This window comes from Thermobia domestica, chromosome 1 (assembly GCF_964235325.1).
Source record: "Thermobia domestica chromosome 1, izTheDome1.hap1.1, whole genome shotgun sequence".
Classification (NCBI taxonomy): domain Eukaryota; kingdom Metazoa; phylum Arthropoda; class Insecta; order Zygentoma; family Lepismatidae; genus Thermobia; species Thermobia domestica.
The window spans coordinates 251,386,563-251,410,539 of NC_137454.1; the positions used below are offsets into that span (position 1 = coordinate 251,386,563).

The following is a 23,977-nucleotide window of genomic DNA, read 5'->3' on the forward strand; positions in this document are numbered from 1 at the left end:
AGAACCGTCGAACCGTCTGTTGAACCGAACACAGTACGCCCAAACTCACTCACAAATTTTTCCAACTTCTGTTGCCTACAAAGACCAACTTTCGGCATCTTGAAATACTGAAACGCACATAAATACCAGTTCTGTATCACGCACGCCTAAGATTCACAATAATTGCCCACCTAGCTACTTCTTGAAAGTAAGCATCTTCGTTTGTCATTCCAAGAACCGAACACTGCTTTAAAATTCCACGAACTGAATATGCACTAGCATCCCCGCTCCTCCACTTGTCACATTCCAATGGGAATAGACCAGTTATTATCAGACACCGAGATCGTTTAGCCAGATAAGAGCGACTCAGATCTGTAGTATGCTGTCATTCATGAGTAAATAGAGTAGTGGAAGAGAAAACCTGTGACAATGGCTAGAAATTGCTTCTAAATTGTGAAATTGCACTTTTCCTCAAGATATCATGAAAATTGCAATAATGGCACTTATGGCATTTTGCCATTAATTCCGGGCTTTAGTTATTTGCCCTTAGGAGGATAGGGGGTGCCGCTTCTGGGGCCAGAAAAGGGGGCAAATTCAGTACAGTTAAGCAGTTGTGCAGGTCCTCGCTCACCTGGCCAAGCGACCCAGAGCCCACCACGTGGAGGTGGCTGCACCTGGGGCTCCTCCGCCAGTCCTACTCAACCAACCAACCATATATAGGGCCGGATGAACTAATCCGATTTGTCACTGTCAGGAAAAATTGTCACAAATTGGGACTTTGATTGTAATTTCGACACAGCTTGCCTAGAAGGGAAGATTGACCTGATCATCTCGTCTCTAGCATCACTGCCACATACTTGGAGAGGCCGCTTCAGAGACTAATTTCACTATCCGTTCTACTGCCACCGTGTTGCATGGATAGACGGTGAAGGACTATTCTGGTACAGTGTTGTCAGGAAGTGAAAGTCTGTCCATGAGCTGTCTGTTTGATACCGTCCTTAGAACTGGTGGTACAGTTATTGAAACATCAGTGCTTTCCTTAAAAAGCATTTCAGTGTAATCTTTTGCCTCAAAATTCAGTCTGGGGATGATGTTTCGGTGTTACGAAGATTCCCTGCTTCGTGTTCTCGAGCACTAAGAATCTTATGTAATGCATCTTGTCGGACAGCAAGTCGACCATCAGTCATCATGGCGAGAAAAACATTCTCTGGGAGGGCGAAGAATGCATTCGTCTGAATGGATAAACGGATTACAGCCTGGTATTCCCTTGGTAAGTATCTATATCTATGAATAGTGTCAAAGACGTGACGAGGACCATTAGCAACGGAAGACTGTGTTATGACACGGTATTGCATAACCACATAGACTATAAGTATGAATGTCACAATTTCTATTAATTTCTTGGTTAGTTTCTTTATTGCAATATACAATCTTAAAATTCTGTTTATAATAGTCAACCAGCGGGCTTTGTTTAGTTTGCCAGGAATCATAGAAGCAAGCTCTTCCGGATATGCTCCGGAGCCAATGGTTTGAAATATCTGGAACAAGTATTTCAGGTCTTTACTGAGTTTTCTGAGCTCTACTGGATTTGATGAGGTAATTCACATTTTATTGGTTTGAATGGCACTACTGTAAGCTTTTCACAGTTAGATAGTTTTGAACTTATGGGACATGTGTAAGAGTAAGGGCTTGAATAAGCGCCGCCAATATGCGTGAAGAGAGCTCGGAACGGCAGTTCATTAAAATGCAAGAGACAAATAGCTCATTGCATTGGTTTTTCTGTTCGTTACTCTAATTTTCGAAGAATACCTCCCTTCCAACCAGTATTAGTGTTTGTTCAATCACACCCAAGAACCTCAACTTCATCAAAGCCACCTTTGAGTTGGTTCATGATGTACTCGAAAACAGCCGTGGTCTCGTCATGGCCAGAGCCAGAGGATAGTGTCACGCGACCAACGTATTGAGAGGTTCAGCCACAAGTGATAAGTGTTCTTCTCTAACGATGCCTGTGTGTGTGTGTTTTAATGTCATCCCTTCGACCATCAAAGTATAGGCTTTTAATGGGACAATCATTTCTAGAACTTTCTTTTAAATTCCGAGCAAGTTTCGCACGCTTTATTTTGCTCCTGTCCATAATTAAAGCAGATGCTATGTCGCTAGATTGTTGAGAAGTTATAATTCCAGCCTTTAAAGCTGCCTGAAGCACAGTTGATGTTATATGTGCTACAGCCCTCTCGTTTACATTGTATCTCTGAGCAATCATAGCAGTTTCAGTCAAATCTAGCTTCGGTTTAGATGTTGTCTCTGGGTTTGGTCTCTTCCTCAGAAGAGCTAGCCTCTGCTTTGTTTTCAAGATCTGCTTCATTGTCACTGAAGTCATTTTTGTGATGTGATAAATAATACTGACTTTAAAAAAAAATAAAAAAGAAATACAAAATTTTCTGTGAAAATAGGGGTTAGCAAACTATTATCTGTAACGGCCAATTCATATAAGCTGAAGGCAACAGGAACAAAATATAGCGCTTAAGAAATAGCGCCCAATTCGAAGGGTATCCGGCTCGTTTCTGACTGCGACGCTGAGTTAGGCAGATCGGGACAGGAGAAGGACGTTGCAGTATTGTGAGGTGGAGGGGTGAGAGTATCATGGTGAAAATTAACAATGCTCTGCTACGGCTATGAACCACCAATCGAAGGAAAAGGCAAGTACGAAAATAGCTGTAAAAACGATTAATTGTACTGAATTTTCCCCCTTTTCCGGCCCCAGAGAAGGCACCCCTAACCCACCGCAGGGCCATATAACTGGCATTTTGAGACTTGAATGTCAGTTTTCATAGCATCTGGCATGTATAAATCCAAAAATATGTTTACTTTAACATAACTAAAAATAATGAACAATTTTGGTATTTTTTGTAATTTTCAGTGAAATTTGGAATTTTGAGACAATAGTTCTCACAGAAGATATTATCCGAATTGAAAGAAAAATCTATACCTGTAATATCCATGTGGGTGGGCCACTTTTGCCAGGTATTACATTTCGTTCCGAAACAAAGTGGCAAAACGACCCACCCACCCAATCACCTTTCACAAACTCCCACAGAAAGAAGTCAAGTGGCGTGCAATCTGGAGACCGTGGCGGCCAGGCAATTGGTCCACCACGAACTATCCACTTATCTGGGAAACGCTGATCATCAAGAAATTTCCTTATGTCTATCAGGTAGTGCAGCGGGGCGCCATCTTGTTGCCACCATAATCGGCCATCGTGGTTATCTTCATCTAACTGTGGAACAAGGGAGTTCTGGAGCGTATCAAGATAGGCGATGCCGGTGATGGTGCTCTCAGCAAAGAAGAATGGTCCATACACCTTAGCTCTGGAAACAGCGCATAACACGTTCTCTTTGAGGCTGTCACGAACCAGCTCCACATGCGCATGTGGATTTTCCGTGCCCCAAATACGAAAATTGTGTGTTGACTCGGCCGGAAAGGTGAAAAGTTGATTCGTCACTGAATAGCACATTGTTCAAGAATGACCCATCACCACTAATGCGATCCAACATGGTAACACAGAATTCATGTCGAGTATGTTTATCCGCTTCACTCAGTGCTTGAACCAAGGGCAGTCTGTACGGCTTCATGGACAAACGTCTATGCAATACACGCCAAACAGTGGTCTGAGGGATACCAGTTTCTTGTGATGCACGTCGTGTAGATTTTCGAGGATTGCGGACAAAACTCCCCTAACTGCTTCCACCACATTGTCAGTCACGGGTGAACGTCCTGGAGCCTTTGTGTGTCGCATAGAACAACCTGTTTCAACAAATGTCTGGTACCATTTATATATTGCTGGTCTGCTGCGTGGTTCCTTGCCGTACTGTGTGTGAAACTTACGCTGTACACTCGTTGCTGACTTCGTTTCTTCAAACCAAAACACGCACTTACCTCTTTCAGCACCAGTGAAAGTCTCCATTTTCAACGACTGGCTATTGGCACCGCGTGTCGTCAACTCCGCAACTATTCACTACGTGAGTCACAGTTGAAGCGTTTTGCAGTATAATGACATATAAACGAAGTCTATATGTAGGATTTAGGATTGAGATTTCTGGGCTATTATCATCTATGGCCATTTGGCCAGTCACGTTTGAGGGATGACATCCCTCGGCGAGCACACTATCCGGGGAAAGAGAAGGAAGGAAGCGGCCTGGGACCTCTAAGTTAGGTACCATTCCGGCATTTGCCTGGTGTGAATGAGGAAAACTCAGAAAAAACCTCTTTCAGGATGGCTGGCCTGAAAAAGCGTTTACACTTTTTCGACCGAGTGCCTCCACAGGGACAATAAAAAATTATAACTGATTGAAGTTGTAAATTCTATAAAAAAATCACGCTGTATGTAACTTTCGGCTAGTTAATAAAATTATGGTTGATTTGATGGAAAAAAGGAACGAGAAAATCAGTTGCCAAGTGCTATGGTCCACGCTGACCCGTGGTTAAATATGGGCCTGCTCATAATATTGGGTCGAATTTTACATTGCAAGCGGGAATTGAATCCGAGATCACGCGCATCAAAAACAGGTGTACTGGTTACTAGGTTGCATGGAAGCATATAATATGAATACAAACAAAATGAAATTATACATGAAATAACCTCCTAAAAGAACCTTAATCATGAAAGAAACTTACTTTATGCAAGACGTGCACTCTGTACGTTCCTTTCTTGGGTTCACCGTCGTGAACAATATTGGCCAACAAATCATACGTTGTATGAGGATGCTGCGCTCTAATTTCTGGCGTCAAGATATCTCCAAAATCCACATTCCTATAAGAAAAATAAGTTTGCTTTACAATCAAAACAATCAATTCATACGCAAAACACAATTATTTTGGTAGCTGCACATTAAAACATTTGGAATAAATATTTATCAAAGACATACCTAGTTATATTATAAATTCTGTTACAAAGTTTAGACAGGAATGGCAACACTGACTGCCCAGGTATGCCCGCAATATTTCAGGAAACAAAAACCAGTATCATTGGCTGTGGTAGCGGAAAGGTGAATTGCACTGAGAGTTGAATAGAGTAGGGTGTATACGAGAACCGAATGGCATTCGTCGCACTGCAAAAAATTGGCAAATCACCATGGGGCATTTTCAAAATCCTGAGAAGACTGAATATTAGCAGGATATTCGTGCGTCAAATCATAAACCGATACAGTGAAACAGGAAAAGTGAGGACCGTTCCCGGGAAGAGAAACCTCGCAGCGTGAGGAGCCAGAAGCTTGTGAAAGCTGTGGCGGCGCGGATTCGACAAAACCCTGTAAGGAAACAGTCAGTGGCGCTTCGCGAGCTGAACGTGTCGAAAATAAAGATGTCGCGTGTGTTCAGAAATGACCTAGACTCACCCTTACCGTCGAAGCACTGGTCACTTCCTCACTCCATAGCTGAATGCCCAGCAGCAGCAAAAAGCAAAGCGATTTCTTCAGCGTTACGCAAATAGTGGCCACAGGAGGATATTTTTCACAGGTGAAAAATAAAATTCACAACTGAAGAATTTTACAATCGTCAAAACAACCGTGTTTATGTCTCAGCATCCCAGGAGGCTCGTGGAAACACGCCACAATCCTCAACGATGGCATAACTGACCTTCCTTTTGTGAACATGGTGTAAAAACATTTGAAAATGTACGAAGTGGCAGTGCTGTATTACTTGTGAAATTGTTGACTCGCACCATATTCAACAATGAGCCGTGGAGCTGCCAGCTAGACTCAGCACCAGCCCACAAAGCCGAGACCACACAGGAGTGATTTCAGAGGAATGTGATTGATTGATTGATTTTGAGTTTTACGTCCCGTTCAGCAGCGAGGCTATGTGAGACGTGGACCTACTGATTAACGTGGAATCCGAACCACATGAGCTCCCGCCAGGAATCGAACCCGGGTCTCCTGCACCAAATTCAGAGGAACGTGTTTGATTGGCCTTTCAGCAGATCCAACCTTAGCTCACTGGACTACAGGTTGTGGTCCATTTTGGAGGGCATGATCTGTCGAAAGATGTATCCAAATTTTGCGAGTCTTAAGCGTTCACTTGTTAAGGCAGTGGTGTTATTTCCCCTCGAGACCATAGGTGCTGCGATCTATGACTTCGGGCCTGTGTGAAGGCCAGAGGTCAAGATTTTAAACAATGATTGGTGCTCTGCGTTGACAAGATCTGCTGGGTGTTTGACAACACCCAAATATTAACCCATTAGCTTCATAACTGTATCTGTAGTTCATTCTTAACTTTGTAACAGAATTTATGACATGACTATGTACTATCTACTAATGCAAGATGGGGTTTCAAAACAAAGATGGAAGTTTTCTTTCTTCTTTTTTAAAACCTGTCTGTACATTTTAATTCCTGACATATAGAATTAAATTACAGTTTTGAATATAGGGGAAGGGGGAGCATGGAAGCTCAGTGTGTATCGGGGGAGGGGAAATGCAGTTAATAAATTAAAGAAAACTTGTGTACGTTTAGTAAGGATAACACAACCATATATGGACGGTCGAAACTCTTTTGGCAGCTCTACAGGCACTATTACAACGTTTGGAAGCTAATTTTATTCATGAAAATAAACCAAAAAGTCTATATGAACACAAATCAAACCAGCTACGTTTCGGAGTACAAACTTCTTAATATCTCGATTAAAAAAAAAAAAAAAAAAAAAAAAAAAAAAAAAAAAAAAAATTCAAGACTACAAAACACAAACAACAAGTGCTTCAGAGACAGCCGTGCAGAAGGTTTTAGAGGAAATCGTACTTAAGTAACCAGGAGAACGCCTGGTATAATATGCAAAGGAATTTTATATTTGGCTGAGCAGATTAATTAAAAATCTCTATTTGTTTGGAAAACTCGTTTTGCAGTGTCCTCAACATGCTAAACTGGGGAAAGTAAATTAGTTACTATTGTTTATTTCAAGGACGACTTTCTCTGAAATTTCCCTCACTTCCTCTAAGACCATTAATTCCTGTGTTATGTAGTTTCAAAAATATTATTTACATACGTTGCACAGCAAAGAGCTCAAACGTGAAGCTAATTTTGAGTTTTTATTTTATTTTATTTTATTATTATTTTTTTTAAACACATTTTTCTACTCACTCACTTTTATAAAGACAACCACATCTCAAATGTTGTGACAGAAATTTCTAAACATTCCGCTACCATTAATTCCTGTGTTATGTAGTTTCAAAAATATTATTCACATACGTTGCACAGCAAAGAGCTCAAACGTGAAGCTAATTTTGAGTTTTTATTTTATTTTATTTTATTATTATTTTTTTTTTAAACACATTTTTCTACTCACTCACTTTTATAAAGACAACCACATCTCAAATGTTGTGACAGAAATTTCTAAACATTCCGCATCTTTACCCATAAATAAGATTGCGGCAAATAACTCGTTCATAAATTCTTCGTCCTTTCTGATTTTTTTTTCCCTGTAAATCTATACATCAGACATACTACCTACCAATGCGGGTTCAAGTTTCAAAAGAAAATTGAAAGTTTTTCTTCTTTTTTTTTTAAAAAAAAAAAACATGACTACATTTAAATCCTCGATATATAGAATTAAATTACAGTTTCGAATTCGGAGAGGGGGAGGCATGAGGCTCAGTGATAGAGAGCCTTCTGCTGGTGAGAGGGAAAACTTGGTTTGATCCCAAGCTGAGTAAACTTCTGATGGAGGCTCTGTTTTATATATATATATATATATATATGTATTTTTTTTCAGAATGTTTTTATATTTAATCCTTTACAACAAGAACAACAAAATGTGTTAATGTTTTCAGTAACAGCAACAGACAATTTCCAAATAACATTCAATACGGTAAATAAATTCCTTGAATGATTGGAGTTGAACACCCCTTTTTAGCATCAAGGCTATATGAGACGGAATCAATTGTTTAAAATGGGATCCGAACCACTATTTGAGTTCGTATCCGAGGCAAGCACCCAGAATTGTACTCGGACCCCCCCCTCCAAAAAAAAAAAAAAGTTAGCTAAGAGTTCGAGCTTCATTATTGGAAAATATCTTAAGTGACATTTTCTTTCAAATTTTCCTAGCTACATGATAATACCAAAGTAGTAAAACAACGCTTAAAATAGTTACAATCCAGGATTAATTTTGAAAGCCTTCTACATACTTTATTTAAATACAATCTAACGCTAAGTTGACCATTCTTGATTCCATAGCAAATCTTTAACTTTTAATTGACGCGTGTAATTTGTTAAATTTTCATGTAGAGAACTTAACGAATTAATAATAACCAGGTTAGAGAGATAGCAAACTAACAGGTGTAGTTGGATGAAGTATTCCCTCTCAAATATTTATCACTATCTTTTAATTTCTCTGCCCACGGATTAGATACAGAAGCTAAGAGACAACGCAATTTTGTTGCAGTTACTTTGAACATGACTTTTATGACACATGGACAGACTTCGAAACATATCCCAAACAATTTGTTCTTTCTGCTTAGTTTAGAAAATGAAAAACAGAATCACAAAAATGATACACAAGACATCTTAAAACACAAAATAAGACATTACAATTTATGTTATTTACTTTCAAAATACGAAAGTACTAGTAAAGTCTGATGCTAGGGTACATAAACACTATCAAATGTCGTATTTTTCCTGTTAACTTTTTAACAGCTATCACCAGTAAATTCAGAAAAAATAATGGATTTTTTGTAGTCATGTTTAAAAGTCAGCTTCTGATAAGATTTCTTTAGTTAATATATAGATTATTATTTTTTTTTTAATGATCCAATGCAAAATGATCCAATGCAACTTCTTAGTTGTTAAGTTACGGAAAACTGAACCGAAATCAGCTAATTCATTCAAAAGTTTTTTAATAAAGAAACATTCTTATTAAATGAAATAATTATAAGAGAAAGAAGATTATGTGCAAACTATTTGCCAAGTTAGTACACTCTACAAGCGTTTCAGCTAAATGGACAGTAATTTTCTATTCAATAATATTACAAGAGATACAAAAAAATACTTACTTAATAGGAAAATTGACAATAGTTGGATTCTTTTCAACGAAAAATGTGTTCTTGGTGAATCTCTGAAAGACATAATAAGAAAAGATTGTTAACAGCAATGAATTTTCGAAGATGAATAGAAAGAGAATGTAAGAATTCGGTGTAAATACATACAAATGTGTCACAAAATTTAAGATGTATGCAAATCTTCTGAATGAGATTCAATAAAATTTATTACTACGCCAGTTTCTGCGACCCTGCGTAGCGTAGTCACTAACGCTCTAGCCTTCGGTACGAGCAGTCCCGGATTCGATCCTCGGAGGGGACATTCCATCTGAAATGTGTAAACGCCTGTGCAAGCCAGCTATTTTCGAGGTTTCTTCTGCGTTTTTCTCATTCACACCAGGCAAATGTTGAGAAGGTACCTCATATAAAGATTCCAGACCGCTTAATTCCTTCCCTACTCCGCCAGGTATTGTGATCGCCGAGGGACGTCATAACTCACAAATGACTAGCTAAAATGGACGTAGATGCCGAACGTCCAGAAATATAATTCCTGATTCTACAATGCCCCTATCGAATTTCTACTTTTTCTCGTACTCTCGATTTGTACTGCTAGTTTATTATTGCTGTTATTTCGAAAATATTTATACAATAGTAATATTGTATCCTACGAAAATTAAACAAGCTATTTAGATGAGAGACGAATTTCATAGCACATTGCACACAAGCTTAATCAATGTGTTTTTGTGACTTTCAGCAAGTTACATGCCTATTACAGCAATACATATTATGGTATTTGTTCATGTGTAAGGAGTAAATCTTATTTTTGAAGCTTCAGGGCAAGATAAAAAGAAGATAGGTTCTGTTCGCTGCAGTGAAACCGATGATTTATAGAACTTCAACAACAGGATCGTTTTACTTCACCACCTATAGCACCACAGAACATTTTATGGGTCCTGAAATCCAACACCACGCAAAACCTTCTGCTCTGAGCACATATGATACCCTATAGGAGCTAGATTAGCCGAGTAAGGTGGATGTGGGAATAATTCGCATCGCAGTCTTTCCAGAACTTCTTTCGTTCAGCGAGTAGTTAAGCGATCCTCCATTAAGCGATCCTCCAATGGTCGGTTATAAACCTTCCAACTCAGCATTTCATAAGCGATTCTCGTCGTGATCCGGTCAAAAAGTTACAATAATATATTGCATTCATTGTAGTTCCCTTTAGTTGGGAGCTCCCTCGTGGTTCTATGGTGAGCACACACGCCTTTGGTGAAGGAAATCTGGGTTCGATTTTCGGCAGAGCTCATGCGGTTGAAATTCTATAGTAAGCTGTAGCTTCACGTCTCATAGAGCTTCGGTGTTGATACGAGTCATCGTCCCTGTGAGAAAACGACATTTTACGACGGTACGGTTTTGCGCGTCTCGGACAAACCTTTCCGCCATTGAATAACCCCCGCATGACCTGCCCCGTTCCTCACCTCGGTCAATACAGCCTTCCACTGTACTGCCTGCAGGTTCGGAACGTACAATGCCTCTCCCCGGTTGCCACTGAATGAATCCGATTAATGCGCTCAACTTAACCATCTACGGCCCAGTTCCGGGAGGTAGCATCTGTTAGACGATCTAAAACGTACTCTTGAGAACAGGTGAAATTATCATCTAATCCCATATACCTGTCGCAACGAACGCCATGCATTTACATCGCATTTGTTACGTTTCCTGGAAACAGAATAGAAAACACATGTACGCTTAGTGCCTATTTATTATTAAAATGAAACATACCTGTTCTGTTACATGTCATTTTAACAACGCTTGCCCCTGCAGTATTATTGATTCGTAGGACAAATATTCGAATATTCAAATATATTCATAGTCTCAGGTCTGTCTTACACGTGAGAATGTCCAATCTCGAAGCACAAGTCTGTTTCTTCCTTGCAATCCACTTCATCCACTAATATTAAATGTTCATACCGCCTCTTCTGCCAAGGAAACAAAATGTTGACGTCGTATCTCCATTGTATTAAGCGTATTTTCATTTAACTCTATGTGCGACGAACTGCATAATATCGTTGTCGGAGGACAGTTAATTTGTGTTTGCCTTTCATTGTGACCTTCTGCGCGCAATTATTTCTTGTTCGCCAAAGAGTGTCTCTTTCTCACCTGTTTTTTGATCACGAGACTGGGTGTGGTAAAATTTTACATTAATATTAATTAGTTGTGTGATAGTAAAATACTCTGAAATATTAATTGTTAATTTCCACAAACTGTTTGTAAAATATCGCTTTTAGCTTTACCGTTTATGCACAGTCGCAATTGTGTAACTTTTGGGATCCAGATTAATAATTCAAATCCTTTGTAATTTTGTCGTGTCATGTTTCACATTAACACACACACAAATTTCCCGAACATTCCATACGCTTTAGTTCTCTTCTTCCTTTTCTACTATCAATGTTTCCTTTGGTACCACCAGGTGGCAGCATAATCGAAGAACGGCACACACAAGGTGAACTAAACGAATTTGGATTATCATTTCCATTGAGCACCAAGCGAAAAATTTGCGTTTGAGTGAAAACATGAAATTAGGCGTAAATTTGGAGCAGTTACATTGAAAGGGACTTAAAAAACAAAATCAACCGACCTTTTAGTGGGAAAGCCACATTAACCTTCAAAATTATCATATCGCAATCCGAAGACACCCTTAGACTTATCAACAGAAGAAACAGATCATACCTTAAGTGGAGGTACTTTTGATCTGAGCCATTTTTAGGCTGCCTTTGGTTTATGGATTAAAAATATAGAATCCATGTTTCTTTAGCTGTTTTTATTCGAGGCCAGAATAAGCCTGTCACGAGCTAGGTCTTGAAGATATTACCGGAACTGTACAGTTTCCACTCAGTCTCAACAGATGGTACCAATCAAGCTGAAATCTTGTAAATTCGTCTATCTTCCTGCAACTTCAGCAGTGATGTTAACGTCTTTTACAGCTTGATTTGGGTGTCTACTACGGAGATCTTCATCTAAGGATGTTCTTCCAACTTTAAAATGATCAATCCAACGATAAACCTATTTTTGGATTCTTCGGGCTCGCCGCCGGAATACTTGTGAATGCTCAATGATTTCAGGTATTTTAACATTCCCTTTCCACAAATTAAAAATAATGGCTCTAGAAGAATTGACGGATCATCCATATTTCCAAAATTTTTAAAGAAGATAATTACTGCAAATCTGGTAAATATCGGCCTAATTTTGTGACAAGCCATGAAGAACCAAGTGCTGAGTTGAAGGTAATGGCTTCGATACTCATGGAGTTGTGGTCAGCACCACGCTCTCGCTTTCTCTACTTCCACAGGTTGCCCCAAATACCCATTTTAAAGAAGATAAGTGAACCTTTGAGCCGCATTGGAATGATAAAACAAGAAAAAATACCACTGCAAATCGAATTCGGGCCGCCCAGTTAGGGGATAGCTGCCTTCCGACTATACCACGGTGGCTCTGAATTTTCAAAATTAACACTCAAACGTCTTATCTGCAGAGAGGCTAAATCATACTGGTCAGCGTTGAATAACAACGTTGGACAAATAGTCACAACCAACTTGTTTCTACATGGAAATATTTACCAGTCTTTATTATTCAGCGACATAAGAATTTCCAAAACTTAGGAAACACTCATATATTTGAATTCTTACACTTATTTGCATAGGTACTCACGTAATCCTTCAGAAGTCTTGTACACACGCAGAGATGTCTGCACTTACTATTATTATTCTATCCATGACAGCATATCCGATATATCACAACTTATTCGAACATGGGACGCAAAATTGAACTCTATTAAACTGAACTTATATATATAAAAAAAAAAAAAAAAAAAAAAAAATCTTGATATTAGAGTCTACGAAGATTTCTTTTTTCGAGTGATATGTAGTTAACACACATCGGCTCTGAACACCGTTTAAAAAATTCAATATCCTCTCGGGAATCCAATCTTGGAACACGCACTCCCAATTTGGTTAAGGCGAATATTAAAACGTATACAAATCTACAATTCAAACTGAAAGATACACTCTCAAACTTTATAACGAAAACTACTGTTAAATTTAGATGAATTTATACAAGATTTGTCATAACATCGTTGATTAATTTGCACAAAAACACAAATTGATTTTTGTATACTGTAATCAATACTTCAAAGAATATGATTTGGAGACAATGATCTCAATACTCGTCTATTTTCTTATACATCGTGCTGTGTCCTTTCACTGGTTTCGCAGTTAGAGAAGTTCATAGAACACACTCTGGCAAGAAGCCCTGAATAGCTTTTGTCAATCAGCAAGCGACGTGCCACTGGACATTTTTCTCTTTCTTTCGTTAAGAAGTTTGATTTTAATGTACAAATCATTTCTGTAGCTGTTAGTTTAAACTACATTTCTGCAAATACCCTGAAGTACATGTAAATAGATATAGTTGTTTGGTAACGAAAGCGAACAGAATGGTTTGAAATTTACATCAGTTCTCAACTAAAGACAATTTTAAATGCGACTTCTGCTTTAAAATCACTCATGTCATGTCTACTTAGCTGAGTATACATTTAAGCAACATCATAAACCCGTTGCGATCTTGCAAAAGCGTCGAAAAATCAAACACGCTCTTGAGAGCTTGATCTTTACTCCACCATCTTTCAGATCGATTTTTATAATCGGCGAAGAAGCTATTGAAATTGACGGATGTGTGATGAGCACATCACTACTGGGTTTTCTTGACTGGTTTTTGCTGCTGCTTTCTTCCCGGTAGTTTACTGAGTACACTTAGGATGCTTGGTGAACTCAATATTGTCCATGCCAACTGGCTTTCTTTAGCAATCACTATCTAAATATTGATTAGACCTGTCACTGATAGCATAAGGTGTTGCATTAATAATAATAATAATAATAATAATAATAATAATAATAATAATAATAATAATAATAATAATAATAATAATAATAATAATAATAATAATAAACTTCTACACTACTTCATCCCTTTTTCTGCCAGATGAATAATAGGATGCAAGCACTACCAGTTTGAATTAGAATTGATATATGAAAACTGTGCTTTTACCGATTATAAACAATTTTATGTCAATCATTTTCCAGTCATAAATATTAGCACATATAAAGAAGCCTGAAAGCTATGTATAATTACTATAGTATACCGTTTGGAAACTTTTTTCTAATTATGCTTGCATCAGGTACCTCAAAATGATACACCTTCGTGCATCATTAGATGAAAGGAAGAAAGACCGAATGAAAAAGGAAAATGAAATTAAACTTTAAATACGAACGCAGTGTGTGTCTGAACATACAATACTTACCTTAATATATAAAATTAAATATGGCGGCAATTTTGTAATCTCAAATCTCTTCATGAAGTTTTCTTTGTATGTCTTGTACTCCTTTTCTGCTTGCGCGTTGAACTTGGTCAATAAGGTGTACAAATTTACCTGAAATTAATGAGAGATTAAGACCAATAATACATTGCCACTTAACCTTAAAAGTGCATATATATATTTTCTCGAATGTTTACTATTTGGCTGCATATTCACATTATGTATTTACATTCTTCTTTATATTTTTGGTTATTCTCTAATTTTCCCCTTTTGTTCACATATGGAATAAATCAGTGTATTTTCGAAGTTAACAGCTACACTAACAATCTACGTGGATCAAAAATGTCAATGCGAAAATCTCCTTTATCTCCTCTCTCCCAATATTCTCGTTAAAAATCCTCCTTACGCATATTGAAAACTACACGAAACACTTCTTTAAAAATGAAGGCTTCTTTATGATCCTTTTTTGCACGAGCAAACTTAGCATTTATTACTGGGCGGAAGGAACAAATACAATCTTTACGACAATCCAATGCTCCCTTCACTAGGAATCATATCCAGGACTAGGCACACAAAAAACACGTGTGTTAGGGACACCTGGCCAGGAGAAAGCCTGTCATGTCTTTATTTGCGAAGTTTGTCTATTGTGCTTATAATAATCAGGCTTGTACTGGCCAGGGCAGCAGGGCAGAAATCCTTGCCGGGGCCCTTTCTATATGTATAATGAATATTGAATAACATGGAAAGTAAGATAAAACATGTCTGCTGTGTTGGAGCATGGCTACTCGTTGTAGTTTGTTCCGTTCTCGGAGTTCGGTGGCCCCAGTATTGAATGTAGTCTTGAGGTCTCATTATTGGAATGAAACTAACAGTATTATAAAGTCCTGTTTAGGCCCCTTTATTTGTGGCCTAGTAAGAATGTATTTCAACGATACGAAGAATGAGGCCCTAACATCATATTGTCTAAATGTGGACTGGGGCCCTATGAATGCCGAAATGAGACTGAGTTTCATAAAGTCCTGCTGGGGCCCTCTGTTAGTTGTTTGACAAGTTATCGCAACAATATAAAGAAATAGAACACATCACCACTCTGGGGCCCCATTACCACGCGTAAATGAAGCTGATGCTTTGTGAAGAAAAACCACCCCCATCGCATCGTGAGGCTCCTACATGCTACATGGGAAGGGAAGATGGGGCCCTCCAAATGAGGCCTCTGCCGGGGCCCTATATCTCTCAGTAAGAGACTGATGATAATGTCTGTTATCATAATGCTGCTCTTGTGGCCCCGAGTAGCATAGTCGCTAACGCCTTCGCCTTTGGTGCGAATGGTTCCGGGTTCGCTTCTCGGGGGGAACACTCAGTCGAAAAGGTGTAACAGCTTTTTCACGCCAGACAACCTGAGTGAGGTTTTTCTTGAGTTTTCTTCATTCACACCACGAAAATGCTGGGATGGTACCTAACATACAGGTCTTAGGCTGTTTTCTTCCTTTCCCAGACAGTGTGCTCGCCGAGGAACGTCATCCCTCATACGTGACGGGCTTAAGGTCATAATACACAGAATTCTGTAAAATATTATAATACCCAGAAATCTGTATATGTAACTACAAAAAATAATGCCGCTCTTGTAAGCGACTTAATGCTATGATGAGGATGGAATATTACTGAACATTCCTATACTCTCAATATCAGTACCTATGACTTCTTGCCCCAACTAAAGGAATCATTTACAAGACAATGTTTTTCCACCAAAGACACCATTTAGCGTGCGACAGGGTGCTGTCGTGAAAATCAATACGGACGAGACTGCACTAGTATCCAGTGTTTACTGGCACTATGGCAGCAGGTCATAATGTGGCTTGAAATTATGCTGTAAGCATGTAAAGGTTTATACGTTTCGCAAGGAAGGGTTTGTGCTCTTTGGAGGTACTGTTGTGACCTTTGCTTTCCAACCGTAGTACTTTTGTATATTTTCTAGGAAACAGGCAACGGTAAATATATCATATTGCTAGTGTTAAACTTCGGTTAATTCTGATCACAAACCACAATAGATAATTACTAGAGAAACGGTAAAATTTATTTGTTCTGATTCACTCTTAAATATCTGTTCTCAACTAATATACTATTGATGATATCTGTAGCGGACAGAAAAAATATTATAATGGTAGTAAGACACTTTATGCTGAGAATTATTGAGATATTTCATTACATTATATTACAGTGGTCCTCCGTTTATCTGATTAATACATCTGAGTTACATTACAATTCCAGACTGAATAAACGACAATAATCAAATACACATAGACAGATCATTACTACATATCGGATTATCTAATTAACTCTCTCAACCATTAATCTATATTTTTTAACTACTGGTCTCACTAAAATCAGAAAACATAATTACAACATTTAGGTTCAATCTCTAAAATATTTTTGATCCATTCATTTCTGACTAAAGCAAACTCAAGTTCAATTTCTCATATATTTAATCCGGGTCTCCTTTGTTCCTATCCTGCTTACCCTGCGCATCTGAGGAGCTTAGAGACCGATCTCTACCATTGGTTCAAAAACTAAACACATTATGATATATTCTACCAAAACTCAAGGGGAAATTTACCTTGGAAAATTAATTTAAAAAAATGTAACTTGTATCTCAATAGTCACACTAATGGAATTTCAACTTACCTGGGGAATAATATTTTCCCTAAATTCATCTTTAAACAAAGGTGGTGGTGGAAGGTCACACGTAAGATACAGGAATGGTGAATCAGCAACTTTTTCCTGATATTCATCCATTTGAAGCAAGGCTTCCTTTTGTTTATCTTCCAACTCAATGGGAGGAATCTTCCTGGTGTAGATGCGCATGGAACCCAAAAACGTTTGATAAATGATAGATGAATTCGGCTTCTTTGTTCCATTAAGAGCCAAGTGCAGGGCATTCAGAAACCACGATAGAAAATCAATTGGGTCACCTAGTTTATATTAAAATAAAATTCACTGAAATTAACCAAATCAAGCATTTAGAAAGTTATTACTTAAGCAGTATTATAACTAACCTAATCGATGCAGAAACAAATGCACATCAATCTCAATGTTGAATTTAGACACCTCATCTAGGAGGAATTTGTTATTGTTGGGGTGTGTGAGGGGACTATTAACAAAAATGTTTGATTTTCAAGACTTACTCCTGACACATGAATTTATAATTGTTAAAAAGGAGACGGGGAAGGTTATAATCTAGCTCCTGGAGGAGAGATAGTATGATGGGGAATGGGCTATACTGAAGACTGATGTTACATGATGACCTGTTCACCAGCCAACCGCACCGGATTTAAATACCGATCATAGTTTCTACTCCACGTTAATAGTAGGTCCTGTCGTTCATAACCTTGGTGCTGCATAAGGAAGAAAAAAACTCAAATTCGTTGTTAAAAAGAGGTATGTACAGTCCGAATAAAATAAAACATATTCCTTCTAACAATAAATGATTTATATGGTAGGGTAAGATAAATTATACATTTTTTGCCCTCTGTTTCAGCAGTGTACACTAATGAACTGAATCAAATTTCATGTACAAAATTGAACCAGTTTTGTTGTAAACATTTCACTAAATACATCTGTGATATATGAGAAGTGTTTTTAGCAAGCAAAAAATTATACAAATTTGATTCGCTTATTTAATCGAATAATTTATCAGTGGATTTGCATAAAAGGAAAGTAAACACAATACGTTTAGGGGTTGTTATATATGAACTTCACTTCTAACTTTACTCAGAATCTAATGCCATTTAATTCACCCAGAATAGGACAATGTCAAGACAAGAACTTGACTGCTTCAGCTTTAAAAAGTGAAGGCAAATGTTTTGGTAAAGTTGATTGTGATTGTAATAAATATGACTGCCTTAATAAATAAAGCAATAAAACATGGTTAATCGGGTGTACATTGTATGTACTAATTATTATTAACATGTTTTCCAACAGAAATTTAACGTCGGAGAGTAAGCGTGGCCTATACTACGAGGAAGAACTAAATGAGAACTTTAAAGGTGTGAAATTTAGAAGCAGCGCGAGATTTTTCTGAAAATTTGCAACAATGATAGGTATGATTTGAAGAGCATCAACATGTGGCAGTATCAAGTTTGTAACGCTACACAAAGGCGGGGCAGTAATGTTAAAACGGTGGCACCAAAGAGAAACAACATTCTGATATTTGTATTTAGCTCCCGTTGTAAATTTCACTCCAGGTGTACAATAAAAATAGCTATATTTGGCGGCTGAGCTCGGCCAGGGAAAAGATTGGCTCGGCTTGTTTTGTATTTGGTACTTTATTTCTCGGTTACCACTTGCCGAATCTGAACGAAACTTGGTGGGAAAGTAGCCCATCAACTAAGAATAAAGACTGCATATTTGGTAGCCGAGCTCGGTCAGGGACTAAATTTCCACGCCGAGAGCTTCTGAGTTCGGTTCTGTTGTTAATATTATGTTACGCTTGTTAATTGTGGGAAGGACGAAATGCATTGATTGAAATTCATCGAAGAATAAATAAAAGGTGCATTATGATCATGTATGTTTGTTATGAACATACTGCAGCAATACACAAAGGGGCTAGGAAGTTTCGAAACTACGTCAGTTTTGTGACAGATTGCTCAATATTGGAACATGTTTTAATGGTGACCATTTTTACATTTCTGCTCCGTATTCGTATAGTGTTAATATTTGGCGTTGACATCTGACTATTTGGCGCTCAAAAGTATGCGTACCATCGTGGAAGTTTTTCAGGAAAATCGAACTTTGTTTCTAAATGTTAGTGGAGTTAAAAATTTTCATTTGATTATTAATATAGGAAAATTAGGCCCAAATTGGGCAAAGTGCGGAAAAATAGTATAACAAGCTGAAAATTGGTGGATGTGTTCTTTGGATACCCCTGATTAACATACTCAAAATCCCAAAAAATCCCACCTGGGCAACATGCCGCCATCTTGGAAAATGGCCGCCATTGAAATTTTTTTACTTAGGTCCCTTTTGAAGGCCATAACATCGGGCACAAGAGAGATATTGATGTGCGGTTTGCGCGAGGTTATCGCAGACACTCCAGACTATTCACTGATAACAACATTTAAACCTTTAATTGGAAATGTATGTAAACAAAGTATATAAAAATTACAACTCCGAAAATTTTTCGATACATATTTTCAATACAACTCGATTTTCGCTCTTTTCGGTCCGTGTTATCAAAAAAAGTAATGAAGCAAATGTTGTAGAGCACACAAAAATACACAAGAATATATCCTAGTTTTGTCCCAAAACTCAAGTCTGAATGGTTTAATAGCGCGCGCAGTAAACGCAGTGTCACTTGCTTAGCCTTAGTTAGTTGCTGCACAAGAATGTAACAAAACAACTTCCAGATGGGCAATACTTCCAAATATTTTACTTTGAGCATTTTCTTTTGAAGGAATCTACGGATTTAGAGCATCCACGTCGCTTGCTTGCGGTTGATATCAGGTTCGGCATTTCGTTATCGGTCAGGTCTTCATGTTCTTCTTCATATATCATTGAATCTGCAGTATCCTCTTGATTTGTACATCCCTCAATTGCACAGTTGCTGCAAAATAGTGAGCATCGAAGTCCATCTTTCCGACAACCACAATATTTTTTACACCCTACGTGGCAATTGCAGTTTACAAGGTTCATCAGCATATCTGGAGCTGGAGGCTGAGTACTAGAGACAGGTATTAACTCACCATTACTGTTTTTCTTCCAGCACAATTCGACTGGAGGAAGGGACACATCACGCCATTCCTGAACCTGATGATACACTCTTAAGCAATGTTGCTTCGCTGCTGCTGATGTTGGATGAAGGGTTGCTAAATCGAATGTTGCGCCTATTTTCTGTTTAGCAACAGTCCTGACGTAGCACTTATATCGAGTTCTGTTAAGCCCATCGGAAATTTTTCCACCGTACATAGCGACCGACAAGAAATTCTTCACCAGCCGTCACGATCTCATCAACTGCTGCATTCTCCTTATTAAAAATGTCCTCTTTCTTGCGAAGGTTTGGAGATGCTTCCAGTGTCTTAAAGGCGAGTATTTTTCCTCTTTTGAAAGGTGCCGATGTGGTGTCACAGCCAGATATTGCGTGAAGGAAAAGCATATGATTATACATGTCACCCAGGGCCAGCTGCAATTTCGTAGATTCGAACAATTTTCGGGGGTGCGACTTCGAGCCCGGTATAAGCAACCGAATGTTATTATTTGTTGGTGCAAGTGCTGTAAGAAGTACTAGCAAGTCGGTGTCTGTGCCCACAATGACAGGGTTTTCCTCACTTTTTCCCAGTTCGATAGCAGTAACTACTATGAGACGGTCAGCATCACCCGAAGCGTTGATCACAGTAATTCCATTTTCTTGTAATTGTGATCCTAGAAGCGCTATGAAGCTTGCCTTGTTCGCCTCATTTCCTAAAAATTGATGCTGTGAAGTACTTGCTTCAGTTTGCAGCTCTACCAGCACTTCTGAAGACGAAAGTTGTGATCTTCGTCGCATGCGCTCTGTGGCTTTTGTTATACATTCCGTATAACCATCAAAAACTATTGTAACCTGTGCTTTATAATTTGCTTTGATGAATGAAACATAGCTCTGGCATACATCACTGAAAGTCCCTGGTCTTGGCCAGTGAACTCGATGCAGTAAATCTCTTCCGTCTAGAACAAAGGTTGAAGTTTCAGGAAAGGTTTCAGATGGGGGGCATATTTTCTCCATAACATCTCTTAAAGTTGACTTTGTGCCTTTCCTAAGCATAGTTACGTCGAAGAGTGCTGGTGGCATCAATGCCAGTTCGTAGTTCATACAACCTTCCAGTTCCTCTTCACTTCGAACAACGCATGCCATTCGATGGAACAGCTGGTTAGGATTCACAGGAATCAATTCACCCCGAACAACCATGGCATTCGTCATTGCTGCAAGTGACTACCTTGTCCTTCCGTTGAAGCTTGATGTCCGCAAAAGATTTCCCATCAAGCTTCTTTAAGGTCTTAATTCCCTGCTCGTAAGCTGAATCACTGTTCACTGTTTCGTCTGCTATAACACCACTGTGCAAAGAAACTAGAAGATCGGGAGGTTTCTCAAACGGAGAATGCGTTCGTAACCACATTGCGAATATTTCTATGTGCCTTAAGTCCCTTTTTTGGCAGGCTTGTCCAAGTTCTACATGCTGTTGTGATATTGCGATAGCTACACCTGCGAAATCTTCCAAAGCATCCAGTACCTTCATTGATGCCGGCATAGAATGTATCCAGCGTGCGAGAACAGAGTCGGATATATCACGACCACGAGTTAAACCTCCGGTCGTCTTTATATTCTTCATCAAAACCTGCTCAATGGTCAAGTCTGACCAAACTCCGCTCTAGAATTTCGATTTCCGTCGTACAGTGAAAAATCCCTTCTTCACGAATTCTTCATAGTCGGAAGATGACAAATATCATTTCAGCTTTGTCATCTGCTCCAAATACATGTGAGCAGATTTCGCATTATTAATATGGCCACCGGCATGCAAATAGGGAAGCATTTTTTGTACTCTGAATAAGTGCAGTCCCAATCCCCTGTGCGTTCTGCTGTAACAAAATTACGCATGATTTCTACCTGCTCAAAGTACTAGACCCAGTTTGCCTGTCCTGCTTTTCAGAGCTTCTACTTCTAAAGCTGTTTTAATCGATGAAATAAGCTTTCTCACTGCATCGGTGCGTAGAACATCATCTACTTTCTTCTTCCCCTGGAATAAAAGTTCATAATCTTCTTTAACTTCTTTCAGTCTTTCTTCACACAGCACTTCATCGTTAATGATTTTGATCACAAGCAATAAGCAGAGAGCATTTTGAGTTAAGAAGGGAGCTCGTAGTGCTCTAGCGTAAGAATGTCCTGTCAACATATGTACTACAGAGTTTTTCGCAAATAGTTGCTGCCAAAGCTCTTGTAAGCCACTGCCTTCCATAATTTTTCCAACGGCACCCATGAACGACATTAACAAATGGAATCCTCCAAGACGTACAATCACTTTTGAGAGCGGGCTGTCAACATTTGTTGCTAAAACGATGTCCATAGCTTTAACGTAAAGTGGCTGGTCAAATGTTACGATACATGATGACTGATTTTGTTTTTTGCACTGCTCCGATGCAAACTCCAAACAGGAGTATATAGTCGACATGTTACTGGGTTCGAGGTTCACTATTGGAAGTGGTAGTACATCAGATATTTCCACACACTCCTCGGATTGCATTATTGTTTCCATGAATCCGCTCCATCCTACAAAATTTGACACTTTACAACTTGGTCCAGACATCCATAACAAGTCGATATTTCTAGCGAATTCAGCATTCTGTGGCTTAATGTTAAGTATGCTAACATCCTCCATAGAAAAATGCTTGAGTCCACTTTTGTAGTGCTTGTTATACGTCCTGATCTTTGTGTAACCAAACCTCCCGATATTGTTGGAAGAAGGCACTGACGCTGGAGGAAGAACCTTATTTTCAACTTTCACGAAAGAAGCTGGCGTTGCACAGACGATTCCACCCATTACATGAAAATTACCATATCCGTCAACACTGCTAACGTTGTGATCTATGTTATCGAACACATACTGAACGAAAGCTCTGTCGTCTATTAATGTCGGGGCATGTTCCGTTACTGAAGATTCATACTTAATCGCTTCACTGTAAGATGAACACAATCCCATGGCATGGAAAAGGTCGATAATTGAGCGGCACCGAAACCTTCTATGCAAATAAACTGATACACCCAATTGAATTGGTGACACGAATGATCTTGGCCGTACTGCTGATATAATTGCATGGGCTATGGTCAGTGTTGTTTGTGATTTGCAGTAATGTTTCTTCTTTGTTACTGTTTCCAAAAACAGTTTTAAATTTTCTGGAACCATGTCAGCACCCCCTTTTCGAATGTCTTCAGCTGATGGATATGTATCAGTCGTGTATACAACAGAACAAATATCTTCTTTGATGATCTCTGCTGCCATTTGCACTATTCTCTTCTTTTCATTCGAAAGATTGATTTCCACTCTTTTAAAACATTCGTCCGTTAGTACACGGCTCACTACACTTCTAAATGACACTACGATACCCGATTTGCCTTTGATGTGTGTGAAAATTACTCTTGGGCCAAAATGTTGCTGCAGTCTTTCTTTAAGGCGCCTTTCACTGTACAGTTCTACACCAGGAGACAACTCACTCATTACCCGATGAAGATCGGCTAAACGATATTGGCACTCATCATCATTTTCCATGAATTCACACAGTTTTGCAAACACTGTATCCTTTTCCAACTCAGGCCCCCTGCTGTGATAACCTACAGATGGACGATTTTGATTTTTCGCTGCAAACGTAGAAAAACATTTCGGTGATACTTAGCTTCAACTGCAACAAGATCAATCACAGAGTAGACCCGTAGAAGAACTTCGCTTCCCCATTCGTCATTTCTTCTTTTTGCCTGTGCAATGATAGTTTCTTTAAATGGCAATGTAGTAACACAACTAACTGCGGGAAAACGTTCGGGATGTTTTCTCGATTCGGGCAAACTGGGTTGGTTTTCCACACAGCAAGCAGT

At 38.7% G+C, this 23,977-nt stretch overlaps 1 protein-coding gene across 1 annotated transcript in view; it reads right to left on the reverse strand.

Moving 5' to 3' along the window:
* The window catches only part of Usp39 (ubiquitin specific protease 39), a 71,846-nt gene that overhangs the window by 22,946 nt on the left and 24,923 nt on the right, over positions 1 to 23,977 (reverse strand). Inside the window, exons 6-9 of the mRNA XM_081771975.1 lie at positions 17,050 to 17,336; positions 14,353 to 14,481; positions 9,015 to 9,076; positions 4,654 to 4,789 (exon numbers count right to left, since the gene is read on the reverse strand). Coding sequence (XP_081628101.1) covers positions 4,654 to 4,789; positions 9,015 to 9,076; positions 14,353 to 14,481; positions 17,050 to 17,336 — 614 coding nt within the window. The remainder of the gene's footprint in view (positions 1 to 4,653; positions 4,790 to 9,014; positions 9,077 to 14,352; positions 14,482 to 17,049; positions 17,337 to 23,977) is intronic.